The sequence below is a fragment of the Thalia democratica genome, chromosome 4 (genome assembly GCF_965202585.1).
Source record: "Thalia democratica chromosome 4, ktThaDemo2.hap1.1, whole genome shotgun sequence".
Classification (NCBI taxonomy): Eukaryota; Metazoa; Chordata; class Thaliacea; order Salpida; family Salpidae; genus Thalia; species Thalia democratica.
The window spans coordinates 58,686,199-58,704,767 of NC_139168.1; the positions used below are offsets into that span (position 1 = coordinate 58,686,199).

General features: G+C 23.2%; 1 protein-coding gene across 1 annotated transcript; it reads left to right on the forward strand.

The window, feature by feature from the left end:
* The first annotated feature begins 6,108 nt into the window (after positions 1–6,108).
* LOC145834493 (uncharacterized) lies at positions 6,109–14,665 on the forward strand. The gene is made up of 4 exons (XM_082941934.1): positions 6,109–6,228; positions 8,097–8,212; positions 12,458–12,856; positions 13,134–14,665. Exons 1-4 carry the CDS (start codon positions 6,147–6,149, stop codon positions 13,815–13,817), a joined length of 1,281 nt encoding a protein of 426 aa, XP_082798060.1. The 5' UTR covers positions 6,109–6,146; the 3' UTR covers positions 13,818–14,665.
* Positions 14,666–18,569: the final 3,904 nt, after the last annotated feature.

Here is an 18,569-nt window from a genome sequence, read left to right on the forward strand (position 1 = left end):
GTATTGATTAACAGTGTTCTTAGGTTTATCTTTAATGAAACTCAAAACTTACATTCTCTTCTTCGTATTTGTCTATTAATGGTTGTGCAGAATTTTTTAATGACTCTGCTTTTATATTAACCGTTTCTAACTCCTCTATCATATTTCGTCTCTCTTGGTCAAGCTCTTGTAAAAACTTAATCAACTGTTCTAAATGTTCATTTGCTTCATCACCTGCAGAGAGTTAATTAACAAATTAAGTTTAGGTTCATTTTAATATATAACGAAAATGTATAAACTAACATATTCTCACTGTCTTATTAGTAAAGCCTAAATTAATAAGACCGTGTATTGCTTTTTTCCAATGAACGTTAACGCTCGCCATACTTAAAGTTTAAATGTTAAATTAATAGATAAGTACTGAAATATAAAACTAAAATGAGTTTAATAAAATTTTATTATTACGTCATATCATCAAACACTTGGCTATAAAAAAGTAAATTAATTTTTATAATTTCAATTTACCGAAGCCTAGTAATGATAAGAAAAGTGAATTTGCACTTCAATATCATTATTTAAATAAGCTATTTACTTTGTAGATTAGCTATTCAAAATTTAAAGTTTGCTAATAGAGATCCTAGCGAAACATGTTCACTCGAATATATAATAACAAATTAAGCAATTTTGTAAATGAGGCAGTTTTATATAATCAAAATAAATAATTTTATTGTTTTTTTTAATAAAATAATAAAAGCTTAAAATGGCAATTTTCAATTTTCTTTACTAAACTAATACTTTACTAAACTAAAAACATTTTCAACTTTTGTTAGTTTTCCGAAGTTATGTACTACAATAAAGTTGGTATTGAAACAGTAATAAGAAAACTACTTAACTTTTTTTACTAAAAATCTCACGTAAGACCTTTAAAGATAACTTTGTTTAATATTACGACAATGTTACCTTAATAGTCAGAATATTGATATGTGCTTTCTATAATAAGTTACTTAATTCGTGTAGGTAGGATCATCTAATAACAAAAAAAGGTTTCTACACACTAAAAATATTCGTACATGTAGAAAATTCAGATGTTTTAAATAATGAAATTTTACTAAACTACTAAGTGCATTTCAATGAAGGATTATTTAGTTATTCAGATTAGTAATTTAAAAAACATCTTTGTTTTGTTAAGTACTGTACAAATTAAAACTAAATTAGTTTTAAAACCTAAGCTATACAGAATTAAAATAAAACGTTAAATTTTCATATAACTTAAAATATTTACAAAGTCTAAAACTTTATATAGTGTAACAAATAATGTCACATCACACAAGCTGACAAAAACTTTTGATTTACTTGTTAATAATAATAATAATAATAATAGTAATAATAATACGTTCGGATACCAGACGTGAATTTAGCATTACCACGGTCTCACTACTTTATAGTAGATCTTCAGGTACAATAATAAAACGACGATCTAAAGCACTTTATATATATAAAGATAAGAAGGTAGTTAGAGGTGGTTAGTAATACTCTGATAAGTATTTATAAGTAATAGTAGTTGTTAGGACAAAAGTCTAACTAAAATACAACTTAGTTAAGTATTTACGACGAAATAAAAATAAAATGAATTAGATTTAAGGACGATTCAAAAAACATAAACTACAATGCAATAAATAAAATAAGATTAAATTAATTTATAGCAGCACGATCTGAAGTGGAGCATAGTGTAGCGAGCTCTGGTATATTTTAAATCGTCGTTTTATTATTGTACCTGAAGATCTACTATAAAGTAGTGAGACCGTGGTAGTACTAAATAAACGTTTGGTATTGCTGTTATTATCGCTCACATTTGTGTTTGAGCACTTGATTTAATAGTTAAAGACAACAATTCTAAAGATATACTCAATACAAGATATAGGATTTTTAGATACTCTAATGTATGGAAGCATTATTCTTTTTATTTTTTTTTTATAATTTAAAAGTAGTTCAAAAACTATTTTTCCCAGCCCTTTAAAAATACTTAATAATTTCTTAAAAGTTACACATATATATCTTTTTATTATAAATAAAGTATAAAGAAATCCAAATGTTATAGTTTTTAAACATACTAATTACCCTGAATAATTGTTATTACTATTTATGAATTCTATGAAAAAAATATTTTTTTAGCTAAAATGAGAACGGGTCACAAATGCTCGAAGCGTCTCTTTTGCACGAGCTTAAACTTTTTGTTATTATTAAGATTTTTTTTAAATATAATTTTATTCTTTAACTTGTTGTTTCCAATAAAAAGATAATTTGTTTATTCATTTATTATTGGAAATATTTGGCCAAAAAAGTATCAGTTCATGCAGAAGTGATACTCAGTGCATTTCTGAAACCAGCCCAGCTAAAATATAGAGGAAAATATCTAATTTACTTCAAAATTTAAATTTTTAGCTGATTAAAAAAGCCCTTTATATAACTTTGCACTTAAAAAAACCTTCTGACTTTCTGTACTATTTCACAAGCTTTTAACAATCTAGTTTGTTTGAATCGATAAAACAGTCTTACTGTAATAAATGAAAATAAACTAAGTCTACTTAGTTGATTTTAAGCAAGTAAATCAGCTTTGCCAGATATGTTTTTATTGATCAATAACTTTTTTGCAGAAAGGTTTCAAAAACTGATAAAAGCTTAAAAATAATATTTAAAATATGAAGTTTTACCAAGTATTTGACTCTTGATATAAACATTTTAAAGAAATATTTCGATGATAATCAAAGTTTTTTTCTTCTTTAAATGTTTTATACCTCAAGATCATTAATACACCAGCAAACAGTTTACTTTTAGTTCTATGTTTCCTACATCATTAAATTTTATCATGTCATAAGTAGATGCACTATTGCTTTTTACAATATAGCACTATTTTGACCTTGTAAAATATTCAGATCTCTAGTACTTATGAAGGAATGAAAAACACATGATCTTATTAACAACAATGCAACTATGATACTTTTTGAAACCTATATAAAACACGCTACACATTTTTTAAATGTATAGTTATACACTTTTCTTTATGTTTTCTAAAAATAGTAATAGTTTTATTTTTTTTAGCTTTTAGTCGAAATTTAAACAACTGACACCTATAAGTAAGCTACGATGTATACAAAACTTTTTGATAAAAGTTGAAAACTTAAATTTTATTTTGATAACTTCGAAAACAACTTTTTCTGACGGCATTATAAAAATTAAAAAGTATAAGTTTCTTTGTTAGTACAGATAAACTTTCTCAGTTTTTACATATTTTGTAAACTATTAGTAATTGTTAATTTTTTGTTGTTGTGAGTTTGTTTTTTAAATACCAGATAGTACACAAAAAATTCTGTACGTAATGAAAACGATAAAAATATTGAATAAATAGTTTTAACATGTAAAATTATTACACTTGTTTTTATTTCAACACAACAAAGTTACAACCCAGTCAAGCATCCTTTTACTTAAGCAACTAAATTAAATTCCAAAAAAAATACTTTTTAGGCAATTGAGTTTTAAAAACCTAGTATTGAATGCTAGTTTTTATGAATATTAAACATGTTTTTAGTAAGTCACGCACAGCAGTTATAAAACCAAGTATGTTCATTCTTATTTTTATTTCTAACTACATTTAAATATTTTTTAAGCGAAGAAAATTCGTTCTTCCTAAAATGTTGATATTTCAATGCTAATATACACAAAAATGATTGTATATATAGACAGTGAATTTTAAAAAGCAATGAAAGAGCTGATTTAAAGTTAAGTATTCTGTTATTACATGTTTTGGTTTTAATAAAACAAATAGAGAGGTCTCAAATACTGGAGGAGAAATAATGAATTTATTGTTTCAAGAATTTATTTTACAAACTAAAATCGGTCAAAGACCTCGTCAGTGCTTAAATAATTTTTATTCGTTCAATGAATAAGTGCAATTCTATTTGAATAAGAATTATTAAAGCACTGACAAGGTCTTTGACCGAAACTTAGTTTGTAAAATAAATTCTTGAAAGAATAAATTCGTTAAGTATTCTGTCATAAACAATATTTCAACGGTTTTTTATATAATTTTCTTGACAAGATTTTTATTTATACAGGAAAATAAACCCCAGTCAGAATAAATTTTTTAATATATAAAATAAGTTTATTTAATTAGCTTTATCTTCCTACAATATACTAAACTTATATGTTTGAAAAAATACTTAGCTTTTATGAATAAAATTGGGTGAAAAATCTGTTTTTTGTAAAAAAAGCAATTATAGAAAAAATTTTAAACAATTTTCTCATAATTGATGAAAAAGTTGTGACAAATCTCAAGCATATTAAATGTTTTTTTTAAATTAAATGTTATTTTTTTCTTTTTAAAAGAATTTTTATTTAGTTTTTCTTCCTTATATATAGTTTGATCCCTGTTTTTTGTTACAAACTAGTAATATCTATATACCATGGATTAAAATTGTTTATTTTCTTCTAAAACAAGGTTTATAAAATTTTAATGCTATAAGCTTTCACTTTTTATATAGTTATATCATCTATTTGTTATTTCAACTTAAACTTTCTTTTTTGTCCGAGTTTCACAAAACTAGTTTAAAATTAATAATGTATTTTCAGAATGTTTTTTTGATTAACCTTAGCAGATATTTTTTTTTTAACACGTATTTAAAATAATTGTTAATTAAGCAAGCAGAAATTTTAGTTGGCAAATTTATAACATTATACTTACATAGCGCGTGTTTAAACATTTGTTTAATAGAATTCAATGTAACCGAGTATTAAGTTTTTTTTTTTCTTGATAGAAACTAGTTTTTTATATAAAACAGTAATAGTGCAAATTTAAATTTGTTTAGTTCTTTTTTATTGTTAATGAAAATTGGAAACTTTTTGTAATAAAACATTTTATACAAGTATTTTTAGCATAAAAGAATTTAATAATGTACATATCTTTTTGTTATTTAAATAAAACGTGCCCTTTAAACTTCAGAATAAAATATTTCATGAGAGATATAGAAAAAGGTTTTACGTTGAAAGAGATGAGTTAGAGGCTACTTAGCAAAACACTAACAAATTAAACAATAGAATAACATGCTTGCAGAAAAAATAAATTTAATTCAAACAAAATAATTTTTTTTTTTTTGTTCAGAATTTTAAAACAATTATTTTGTAACATTAATCAAAGTTTTGTTTTAATATTTTGAATTTTTAAACTGTTTTTTAATAGTTTTAATTTCTGATAGAAGTTTTTATTTTATCTTTTTCAAGTAAGCTCGTTACTTAAAATAATTAATGTTTAAAATTTTCAATGTATTTTCTAAACGAGGCCATTATCATTTGGAGGTAAAAAGAGTTTAATCTTATTCTTGATTAGCGAATAAAACTGCCTTACTTTATACAATAAACAAAATATTATACTAATTTACTTAAGAGTTTACTGTTGTTATAAACTATTAAATAAAAAAAAATATAGCTGTAGGGAAAGTTATACTTAGAAGTTTTAACAAAAATTAGTTTTTTTATAAAAATCAAAACTTTAAAAACTTTGTTAACTACTTTTCTTAATGTCTATTTTTGATTAAATAAAGTTAATAGTAAAAAATCGTTGTTTTTATAGAAACGCTGTAGTCTAAATTAATGCTGTAGTTTGAAAGAGAATGTTTTAACTATCTTTTTATTTGTGAAATTAGATTTAAACTAAAATAAAACTTTGCCAATGTTTAAAATGTTTTTTTTTCTATATAGCGGCATTAAAATCTATATATATCTATCTTATGCTTCCAGTACATTAAAGCGTCGCCCATAGGAAAGCAAAGTTGTATCGGTTTAAGTTCTTGATTCTAAAAATTTAGATTTCATTATCATAAAAAAAATTTTTAAGCTTCAATTTTTTTAAAGCTACAAAATTAACTTTGAATTTCATGTTTTTTCAGTTAGATTAGCTTGTTTGCTTAAAAAGCTTGTAGAAATAAAAAAGAATTAAGATATAAACTTTCATTGTAATAACTAATATTTTAATTTTTTTGATACTGTTTAAATAAAGAAAATAGAAGTTTTATTTTATAGTTCAGTTTTTTTTTTGTTTGACACGGTTCAAAAACTACAATAAAAAATTAACTGCTCAGTATAGTCTTGTATTTATAACTTTAAAGTGAAGTAAGATGTTCCTTCTACAAAATGTGGTTTATTTTTGTATTTTAATGGCTAAAGAAAGTTTTGAAGCGTCTCTGGCAACACAAGAAAGTAAGGTTTTACTTTTTATTTCATTGTCATTATATTTTTTGATATTAAAGTATTACGAACTATAAAGTTTATAATACTGTATTTACCAATTAAGATTTTTCAATACAATAATTTTGATCTAAACTTAATTTTTGTCTTAAAATTTAATGTTTTTAGTGAAATGTATAAGTTATTTATTTTTCATAATTTTTTTAAGAAACTATTTTTAAAAACCTTACAAAATTTTCGACATATTTTTAAAGTTTTGAATAGTTTTAATTAGTAAAAACAAAGCTTAACTAATTACAAGTTTTAAAAATGTTATGATTAAGTAGAATAGTATCTAAGAGTTTATTATTGAAAGAAAAAATCATATAAGATATTAAAACCAAACAAAGTTGTAAATATTTTTATGATTTTAAAATAAATATCATTATTGTAATGAAAAAAATTGATTAAAATATGTCTAACTAAATTATATTTAATTAAAGTATGTTTGAATTTTTATTTTTGTTTCCATGCAGCGAGACTATCTATAAGAAAAATATTGTTATGTTTGATCGTTAGATAACATTGTTACTATAGGATTGATATAAAAAACTAACTTTAAATATAATAAAATCAGGGTATTAAGTTCACAAGAAATTTTATAAAATGTCAATAAAATGAAACTAAAATTGAGAACAATATAGAAGAAAAGATTATGACTAAATAAAAGTTTCTACTATAAAGCTATACTAATTCTTTTTGTTTAAACTTTTAAACTTTAAATTTTCTATTTAAAATGAAAATACTTGCAGATAATACTCTAAATAATTTTATTAAATTGTTAAAATTTTACAGTTTATTTTTTTATAGTTTAAGCTAAAAGCTGCTTTTTAAGTGTTTCAATGGATTAGCTACAACAACGATAGTATTTTAAGCAATCACATGTTTATGATAACTCGATGACCGAGAGGTCTTTTTGTACACCGGGTCCTTAAACCTTTATTTTTTTGACAATTTTTGTTCTCATATTATATAAATTTATAGATCTTTGTTTTGAATAATAATATTATATATAGATTTTTATATCTTATTGTTTTTAATACTATTAATATTGTTATTGTTATTATTGATATTGTTAGTATTGTTATTGTTAATATTGTTGTTGTTATTGTTAATATCGTATTGTTATATTTATTATTTTTATTATTATTTTTATTCTTATTATTATTATTACTGTTAAAAGTATTAATAATTATTGCTATAATTTTTATTAATATTATTATTATCTTTATTAACTATTCAAAATTTAAAGTTAATAGTTTGCTAATAGAGATCTTAGCGGAGCAAGTTCACTAGAATATATAATAACAAATTTACACAGTACTTTTTCTTTAAAAAACAAACACATGTTATTTTCAGTAAACAAATATATACACCTTGTTTAGCTTTTATTCTTTGCATACAGTATTTTCTTATAGAGCTCCATTGAAGTGTGTTAACTTGTTAACACACAGAAGCATGTGTTAGGTTGATAAACAAAGATTACTGTGTAAGTTTGTTATTATTAATAATAACAATTATCAATATTTTTATCATTTTTACTAAGATTATTACTACTGTTATCATCACTAATATTATTATTATTTATTAGATGTACTTCCAAAATCATCAAATTTTTGTAAAATTTTCAAAAAAATTTCTACTCTAAATGAAAAAGTAAGATAATTTCATATTGAGGTGTTTAAAAAAATCATTAACTATTTTATTATTTAAATTTTGTTTTGTATTTGTAACACTTTTTTTATAACAACATAAAGCTTTGCTTAAATCTGAAGAACAATTTACTAAACTTATTTTGATACATATCATGGTATTTAAAATAATTTGTTTATATTTCACAGACAAATTAAAATGTGAAGGTTTCATTAGTGTTACTATAGAGCCAACTTTATTAAAAATTCCAAAAGGTAAAATATCATGTTCTTGGTATATTCAAGCATTACATCCGGAACAAACTGTTAGTTATATTTCGTGGCAAAATTTTAGATGACATAAACATTAAAACAAACATTCAAGTAAAATTTATCTTATCGTTATAAATGTCTTATTAAGAAATATGTTTCAATATTGGAAAAACTAAAACTATTTGCACTATAACTGAACTTTAATTTTAATCCTATTAAATGTACTTATAGTTCAAAAATTTTCAAACATCTAATTTTTTTTTCTGGTGTGTATGGTTTTTAATCTGACTTAATAGGTGTTTATCGGTCGAAAACTCATGTTTTTTTAAATTGAAAAATATTTTGTAGATATAATCGCTTATTCATTATAGTAACTGTACTAGGGTTTTTAAGCATTCGTGCAATTAAAACATATTTATGAGCTGCATTCTTTGTTAAACCCACAATAACAGATATCTGGCAAAAGCTAAAATAACTTTATTAATTTAAACTTGTGAGCATTTTTATACAAGCATAGCAATCAAAATTTAAAAATTTATAAGCACTATAAGCTTACTAAAGTGTTTTCAAGTAACGAAAACTAGCTTTTAAAACGGTTTTAATGATATCCAGTAAATAATAAATATCTTCTAATATAGTTAAAATTTTCAAAAGAAAATTATGATTGTAAGTTTCAATACCTTTTTCAATACCTTAGTCTTTTTTTACTAAAGTTGCATCAATAAAAAAACTAGTTTATATTTTATTACAATTCTTCTTATAAAAACTAACATATGTTTTAAGTCGTATATTTATAAAAATCTATAACTGACAGGGACTAAATATGAACAACACACGCTGTTAAATAATTTTCAAAGTTATTTGTTTTAATGCTTGCTTAACTCTTTAAACTAAAATACTTTCTCTGGTTTTTACATAGTAATATATTTATTATAGGAAAATTTTTAAGGTAATAAAAACTTTCTTTTTAATAAACACAAGTTACCAATCAAAGATAAAACTATCAGCAACTATTTTTGATCTTAAATGAAATACTTTTATCTATTGTTTTTTATAATTATTCCATTTTAAAACTAGTTTCCTTTGATTTTTATATTAAGTTATCATACTTTATTTACTTTTTTTGCTAAGCCTTTATAAATTAAAGTATTTTTCTATATATAAGGTCACTCACTACATTTAAAATGCTAATAGAAATAATTCTGTGTAAATAAAGTTATTTGGAACTAATTTAATATATCTTAATATAAATTTATTTTTAACTTTTATTTGTAAATTATTATAAATATTAAGGTAAATAATAATTTGTAGTTGACGAATAAATAGTTAATATACAAACTTTACAGTAACGTATTTAGCTTTATTTCAAATTGAAAAATACTTAAAAAGTGTAAACATTGAAAAATTTAAAGGTCATTTAATAACATTTTTGTTTTATACTGATCTTAATAATTAAAAAACTTTCAAAATATGTTTTAGTTTTTATTACATTTTTATTTTTTTTTCACAATGACTTCAAAAAATAGAACTTGTAAAAGTTTACTTATAAATTAAATCTAGAATCTTTTAAATCTTTTTTTTAATATATATAGAAAAAATAAACAATTATTAGAAATGCTTATTTTTTCTTTCTACCACGTTTTAGTGAGAATTTTACATTTTAATTTTAAAGAACTTGTGTTTTTTATCTCAAGATCTTTTTACAAATATTAATATGATGTAAGGTATTTTTCTTTTAAATAATTTTCAAGCTTATTAAATCATCAAAATATTAAGGTTTAACTTTTAAATCTCTTTTCAATTGAAAAATTATAAGATTTAGTCAGAGAAGTATTTAGAATAAGCAAATAAGATTATTTATAGAAACTAAACTTGTATAAAGAATAATATTTTTTTCATTAAATCAGATTCTTTTTAACAATTTTTTTAATTTTAAATTTCAATTGTTTAATTTACCTTTTGCTTAACTTTATGCTACTTACAGATTATGGATAAAATCTTAACGTTTGCAAAAAATATGCGGAACTATTTAAGAGAGCTGTTAAACATAAAACAATACTTTCTAGTAGTATCTTAAACATGTTTTACTTTTTCGAAAATTATTTGTCTGTTATCACTATAACTAACATCTATTTTTAACTATCCTCTAATCTAAAAGCATTTGAACAATATTTTAATTATCAAAATTAAAAATTACATTATCAAAATACAGTCAAGTAGATAATTTCAAGAATAGAGTTATTTTAGAATACTAAACACATACATCTTATAAAAAAATACAAACTAATTTTAGAATACAAACTTTAATTAGTGATTGTACAAAATAAAAACTTTTATAAATAAATCTTTTTAAAACTCTCTAGTCCTATAACCGAATTAATGAAAAGTTAATTAAAATAAAAAACTATAACAATACTTTTATTTGAGATTAAAAATTCAAATTTTATATACAAGCAATTAATATACTTTTACAAGTTATAATTAGATATTTTTTATTTTACAACAAAAGGGCTGATTAAAAGTTATTAATACAGCTTACCTACTAACATTAAATTTGGTATATTATCATACTTATTTTTAGTTTTCACGATGTAATTTTAAGAAGTCTTTAAACTTCAACAGTCATAAAATGTTTAGTTGAAATATTTTATATAAAAACTGACTAAATAAATGTTGTAAAACTTTTAACGTAAATTTTTTTTTTTTAGTTTTGCAATTATAGACTTAAAAGCATAACAAACTATTTTTGTCTATTTTACAGTAAATGTTAAAAAATTGAAACTAGCTAAGTATTACAACTAAACGTTTCAAACTAATTTAAATTTTAGGGATTGGCAAATATAGTGCCCTACTTGGCTGGAATATATTTAGTAAGTAGCCAAAAAATTTAAATTAATTTATTAGTCTTTGTATTCAGTAAAAAAACTTTACAAATTTTTTAATAAATCTTAATTTAAAATGTACTGACTAAATTTAACTACTTAAAACCTTATCTTTTTACAAAAATTATAAATTTTAACTTGTATAGTTTTTTTCAAGTATCGTATGCAAAAATATTTTCAAAACTAATTAGAAGTCACAGTTAAATTTGGAAAATAAATTTATAGTAGGATTAAACTTTATTTCTGAACTTTTTTTTTAACCTATATTGCCACAAGTAAATAAGAATTTAAATACTTTGAAAACACAATCAAACAACTGTTTTAAGTGAGGAAAAGTTTACACTTTTTATAATACTTTAATTACAAACAAGTCAGTAAATACTAAAACAAAAATTGTCGAAAAAAAAATATGTAAGATTATCTAATTTTAAAAGTTTTTTTCTAAAAGTATTAAAAATGTTGGTAAAATTTTGACTAAACTGCTTTTACAGCATGTTTAAAATAAAACTGATTTTTATTTTCTAAAAGTTTAATTTTATTTTACAAAACTAGATTAGTAAATAAATATTTTTTATACCTTATTTTTTCGGCGTTAGTCCTTCATTAAATCTTTTAACTATTTTTTTAGTCAATTTATTTTGAGTTTAACAAGATTATCTACTAAACGTTTAACATGAAAAAAAAAAAAATTGTCCACAGTAGTTTTTACAGACCTATTATAACCTAATCATTCAGAAAATAATACTTATTGTTATGGAGATTCTATAAAAGTTATTTCTAAACCATTTATTTAAACGAATATTTTGTATAAGAGTTTTATTAATATTAAATGCTAGTTTTCAACGTTATGCTTTCATTGACAAAAAGCTTAATTCTGTTGTTTAAACTCTCTAGTTTGTCTTTTAAATTATAAGCAAAATGTATATTTATTGCGCTCAATAAAATAATCAATAAAATTAGTTGCTCAGTCTTTATTTAGTTTAAAAAGCTAAAAAAACATATTGATGACTGCATACACTTACCTTCGTAAAAAGTATTACTTTAAAATATTGTCAACAAAAGCTTAAACAAAAATTTGATTTATTTACTTCAATATTAACAATCAAACTTAATAAATCAATTTAGCAGAGAACATAAGTTATTAGAACAATGCTAATAATTTTTTTTTTGAAAATAATTCTTTTACTTACAACAAGATTTATACAAAAAAAAAATTCAGTTTTCAAACATGCATTAGTTTTTTATAAAAAATTTTCAACATTTTTAAGATATTCTCAAATGTATAAACATTATTACCATCTAACAAGTAAATAAGTTTAGCCTTTTGCCAAATAACTTGGTAATTTATTTGTATTATCTAATTTCATTTACTAATGAAAATTACTTTCCTGTTATCTTTTAATAACTTTTTGTTAGATTGGAGTTTCTGTAGTAAATGTAACAGCGAATTTTCAAAATGGAGGAGATATCACCAGCAGAGCTTCCAGGCTATTAATAGAAGACGGAAAACAGCAAAACAATCGAGGACGTCATTTGAAGCTAACAGAATCTTACGTTAATATAGAATCATTATCTTACCTTTTGATCCCGACCGTTAGTGTGAGCGACAGACTCTACATCGAATTTCTCGGAACTACCCATTCAGTTTATAGCTTTAATTTGCTTGTATATGCATGTGGAGGTACTGCCAAGCCAAATGTCCCGTTCATATCACCAAATTTCAGTAAATTCGATGATGTAGATCAAATAAAATGTCGATGGACATTTAGTCCTTATCAAGGTCAAAAACGAAAAGCGAGAATTTTTCAGTTAAAGGTTTATTGTAAAATAATGTAGTATTTTAATATATATAATCATATATATACATATGCATTGTAAAAAAAAAAGGAATTTAGCAATGTAAAACATATAATTATATTGTAAAAATGAAGATTTATTAAGCTTTGTTTGAAAATATGTCATCAAGTTTTCCTTTCGGACTTAGTCATTCCTAACCCAAAAAAAAAAGGTTTCACTCTAAAATGTCATTAAATATAAAACTAATAAAATTATTATTAAACAAAAATTTAAAACCAATTTAATACTACTGCAGATTAACGATTATGTTAACGACTTGTGTCTTAACATAAGTCGTCGGGAGGACGGCCTATTTTACAACATGTCGATGGTGCGAGTGCACAATCATACTAATGAAACTGAAAGCAAATACGATCCTGTGACGGACATTTCTGAGCCGGCAGTAATTCTGACCAGGTCCGTAACATATTGCCAGCACGACAACTACACGTTGGGTTTCAGCAGCAGCAGAGTTGAGGTTGTGCACGACGTGCTGCACCCGCGCAAGCAGTACATTTTAAACGCTACTTTTTTCGAAGTAAAGTTTACCGAAAAAATTAAAACGAAAAAAAACAAAAAGTGGTTCTTTGAGTACATCAACTTGATAATTTTTATACCGGTCGCAATTCTGGCCGGGTTCGTTCTTATATGTTATCAACAACGGCGTCATTTAGCTGAGAAAACTTTTAATGCCATGAAAAGTAACAGCTGCGATCGTAGTCAAGAAAGCACAAAGTTTATTGAAAACGGCTCCGAAAGAGCTGCGAAAAGTAAAATATGTAATAAGAGAAATTTCAAAGAAAATGGCAAGTTAGAAGGTAGCAAAGAAAATAGTCCGCGTTTGACATACATAAAAAATAAAACTATAATAAAATTAAACCAAAAACGCGATGAAAGCTCTCAGCAGTTAAGACCGCCTAAACGTGTCTCTTTTAAATGATTTATATAACTAGTGACAAAAGTTTAAGTTTAATCGATTGTAGCAAATTATTAAATTAAAGCGTGGCGCCTAACAAAAAATAGATTAGGAAAAAGTTTTTTTTCTGTAAAACTTTACTGTGATGATCGTAATGTTTTTAAACGTTGTGTTTGATTTTATGAAACTATCATAAACTATAAGTAAAGTTAACTTACAAATACAAAAGTTTTCGATTCGTTTTTGTAGTACATTTTTGATTTTTTATTGTTTAAATTAATTTAAGTCTAAAAAAAATCAAACCTTTGAACCGACTACTACTATGTTTAATGTTTTTATAAATTTGTTAGAATTTATTTCGGCCATCAGTTGCCTCGGATGCTGTTGTTGATGGTCGTGTAGTAAAGTTCATTATTTAACAAACTTGAACAGATAGAATATCACAAAATATTATGATTTAAAATTTAAAAAAACTATACTGATTTAAATATAGAAGTTGTTAAGTTTTGATAATAAATTAAATATTTTAGAATAGTTTTTCCTTCAATCATTAAAAAAAAATTTTTTTTTGATTTTGCAACAAATTTTTATCAATAAATGATTTCATATTTACTGTTTAGTATAAAGATTCGTTGCATTTAAATATAAATTGAACTTTGTAGTTTTAGCAGTTAAGCAATTATGACTAAAAAAATTTAAACCGTAACTAAATTATCACTTGGGTCCTGATAAAGGATCTAGAATTACATTTAATGTTTTAAAGTTTATTTCTAATCTAATAATATTTTTCTTATTGTATAATTTTTCTTGTTTAGTATTTTATGGAATGTTTTTCAAGTTTACTTGTATTTTTGTTTGATTAATTAGTTTCATGGGTATTTATTTTTTCGCTAAAAAAAACAGTAAAATGAAATAAAAAATCAATTGCGATTAATTGGTATCTATGGATAAAGTATTTTGACTATTATTTCATACTTTAAAAATTATAGTTGTTTGTAAGTATTTAGAGTCATATGAAAAAATTTTGTCAAGTAAAAGGATTTTATTATTTTATTTGAAGTTATTATATTAATCTAGTTGTATGAAAGTAGTGTAGGTAAAAATAATCTTTTGTGTTTATCAACTTAACTTTAGCTTACAAATTAATTTGTTAAGTTTGAAAAAAAAATACAGTATTAAAAAAATTTTCTAGATGTTTACAGTTTTTTTTTTTTCATACACCAAACTTAAATAAGTTATTTACTTTTGTTATTTTTTCGAAAAAAGAGACTAAAATTAGGCATTCAATCTGTACAAAACAAATTAGAAATGAATAATAAAACAAATTAATAATGCACACTTATTAATAACGTCTTTTTACATGACTATAATAGAAATGATTGCTTAAAAAAAAGAAAACTTCAGTATCATGCTTAAAATAAATTTACAAGAAACATTTTTTTAACTTAGCGATTCAAAAACTTAGTTTTTGCAATTACCTAAGCTTTAGTTTCTCTAAAAACTGTTACAACTTTGTTGTGTTATTTGTGCACATAAACTAAATCAAAATGTATAAAAGAGTTGTAAAGGTTTTATTTTAATTAGCCGTTACTAAGTCTGAAAGGTTATTTAAAAACTTAGTTTTGCCTATGATTTAAAATTATACTTAAAAAATTTTCTTTTATAGTTAAAGAAATATATATGTTTTATTTTCAAAACTTAACTTAGTTTAGGCATAGAAATATATTTTTAAGATTAAATATATTTTGAGCATTTATTTTTAATACTAATAACAATATTTAGTTTTTTTTGTTTTTTCTTGATTTTATCAAAACATATTAGAAAAATGCTTGCTGTTCTATTTTTGTATTTTGTAGTAAACTAACTGGTTTGTTTAAAAAGTATTTCTACTTTTACTTAAATTTGTTTCTATTTTACAGTGACAACTTTTTATAATTAGGTTCAAATAAAATTTCTGTGCAAAGTTAAATGTCTAAAGTTAAAATTTATAGTTAATTTTAAATTATGTCTGAAAACCTTTAATAAGGAAAGTTCGTTCTATGAAATTGTTTTTTTCAATAAAATCTATACAAACTTATATACAGCTAAACTGCAATACGGTTAAAAACAAAAATAAACTAAAGTAACATTATAAAAATATGACGTAAGTTAAAATAGAATTAAGTTGGAAAACTTAGAAAAAATGTACTCCTTAAGTACATTAACAATAGGTTTAGTACCTTAAATTTAAGTTTGTTTATCAATTATTTTTTGCAAAAATGAGTAAAATTGTATTTCAAACAATATACAAACAAACTTAAATAAATACATTCATGTTTTGTAACAAAAACTAGATTGTAAATTGACGACTAAAAGTTTCTTTGGTTACAAATTACTGATGAGTTTCAAAAACAAAAAGTCCTAGGTCTCAATCTACTGAGAAATTAATAGCTTAATATGGCAACTATGCCATATGGTATGATTGTCTCTAAGCACATGTAAGTCCGTTATCGATTTTCAAAAGAGTTAAAGACTTTTTCATTGATTTACAAACATTTTTGAAACTTTTTTTTTTAGTTTAGTTTGTAAACCAGTTAAAACAGGTATTAGTTTTACGTAAATAATCTTATATTATATATTGTAGTATTATAATAGGATTCAGGGAAATACTATTTTAAATTTTTAAGCATGTGAACATTATAATTAATTTTTCATAAATAACTACTGAAATAAATTCTAACAGTATTTTATCTATTAACCATCAGTATCCTTTCTTTTTTTTTCAGTGATAAACGTTTTGCTAAAATTAAGGAAGAAAGTAAAATAGTGTGTGCTACAATAGTTCACACTTAAATACTGAAAAAAAAAACAAAAAAGAACTGTCTTTTTTGAAAAATCCTAAGTCGCTAGTCGTTTGGCAAACTTTCACGAGATAAAAATTTCAGTATTAAAATCCAATAAGTGTGTTAAAACTTTAAAGCTTAAATTCCCGAGTAAGTGATAACCGATGTTGCAACTAAAATGATTACAAACAGTTCAATTATGTAATCACTGTCATTTATTGACAATTTAGATAAATAAATAATTTGTATGTGTTTATGTAAAAAAGCTAAATTATTTTTGCTAAGATATAGTTATAAAATTTTGTTATTACTGTTACTTTTTTTTGTACTGATCTGTTGTGCTGGGGCAGAGCAAACAAAATTAGATTCAATGAAGTCAATGTAGTTCTTATATAGTAATTCAAATACATACTCAAGGATCAATCAAGTGTTAAATGTTTGAGTTGTTTTTCTAAATGCTCTAAAAATTTAAATATATTCTTACCTTGATCTAAAAACAATGACAGCAAACAAATTATGATATAAAACATTTTGAACATAGACTACACAAACAGTAAAAAAATAAATCGGGTTGAGTTCTTATAGTTTCAAAGTGTAGGTAGACATGTTTAGAACAGTTTGATAGATTGATTAAGACTTTTTCTTCTACAAGCCTTAGCTATCTCAAATATTCAAAGCTGTATGTGAGCTGTAATTGGTTTTTTATTTCTTTTCAATTATAAACTTTAAATTTTATTAACAATACAATATTTCACTCGCTTAAAACTAGTCAAACGAGATCTTAAGTTGAATAAAATCTGTAATTTTTTTATAATAACATGCAGGAAGACATGCAGGCTAAGCTTGAAATAAAAGAAACTAAAAAAAATTAAAACAGAAACTGGATGAAATATAAATAAAACTTATTCTTAAAATTACTAATATATGAAAATCATAATGTTAAACTTTGAAAAATGTAAGCTACTTAATAATTTTATAATCTTAAAACTCAAACAAATAAATAAAAAAGTGAGTATACTAACAATTAGCAGCCTTGCGAAATTTGTGAACAACTAACAAAGAAAACAATTCTTTAACTAGAGCATTAGGTTAAATTTACTTTTTTTTTAAAGTTTGACTATTGTATTGTGACGTAAATATACATTGGTTTAAATATTTGCTTGTACAAGTTAAAAAAAAGATATATTTATCAAAATGTTTTTAAATTTTTAAATAAAACTTTTCATAGGTGCAGGTCCTGCAGATTCTCTGCGCTTTCCTTATATGCCTGATGTGGTGTAAAATTTCCCATTAAATGTTGTAGTTAGTATTGTTGAGTTTTATCTTCCAAATATATTTGGACAGTTCGGTTCCGTTTTCATTGTAAACTTTCATATCACTACTATGGCTATATCACCTTGTTTTGAAAGTTCCTCCAGTGCTCCCTACATATTGCTTTATTTCTTTTTTTGTCGTAACCGTAGCTTTATAGATAACGTTCTTCATTAGGCATTTTTTTTAGCGGGGATAAGTTCTTGTTTCTACAATTACATAGTGGCTTTTCTGTGTCAGTTATTTCAGTTTTTTTCTATATTTTTTAAAGTTTTTTTTAATTGTGTCCTTGAATTAACATTTTTATGTTGCTCATACAACTATACGCCAACTTACAGTTGTTTTTATTTATTAACTTGTTTAGACTGTTGTTATGATTAAAATTCTTGTTGATTAAATCAAAAAAACACTTTTCCTATATTTGTTTTTACTGATTCGCAAAATGGTGGGTAAGTGGTTTTATTTCTTTTGACTAATAATTTAAGTGAGTGTTGCTCTATTTAAGTTTTCAGAGACATTTTAAGGATGTTTTCCTTTTTCCTTGTACTTTTTAAAGTCTTTATTGTGCTTAATAAAACCATTCATTTATTTAAGTGCCTTAACTAAGTGTTAAGCCCGACTAATTTTCAAATAGTTTAAGAAA

Excerpts from the sequence above, each read along its gene's own strand:
- LOC145834493 (XM_082941934.1), top strand. The coding sequence starts at position 6,147 with ATGTTCCTTCTACAAAATGTGGTTTATTTTTGTATTTTAATGGCTAAA. Across the intron at positions 6,229-8,096 it reads GTCTCTGGCAACACAAGAAA|ACAAATTAAAATGTGAAGGT; the intron begins GTAAGGTTTTAC and ends TATATTTCACAG. Across the intron at positions 8,213-12,457 it reads CATTACATCCGGAACAAACT|ATTGGAGTTTCTGTAGTAAA; the intron begins GTTAGTTATATT and ends ACTTTTTGTTAG.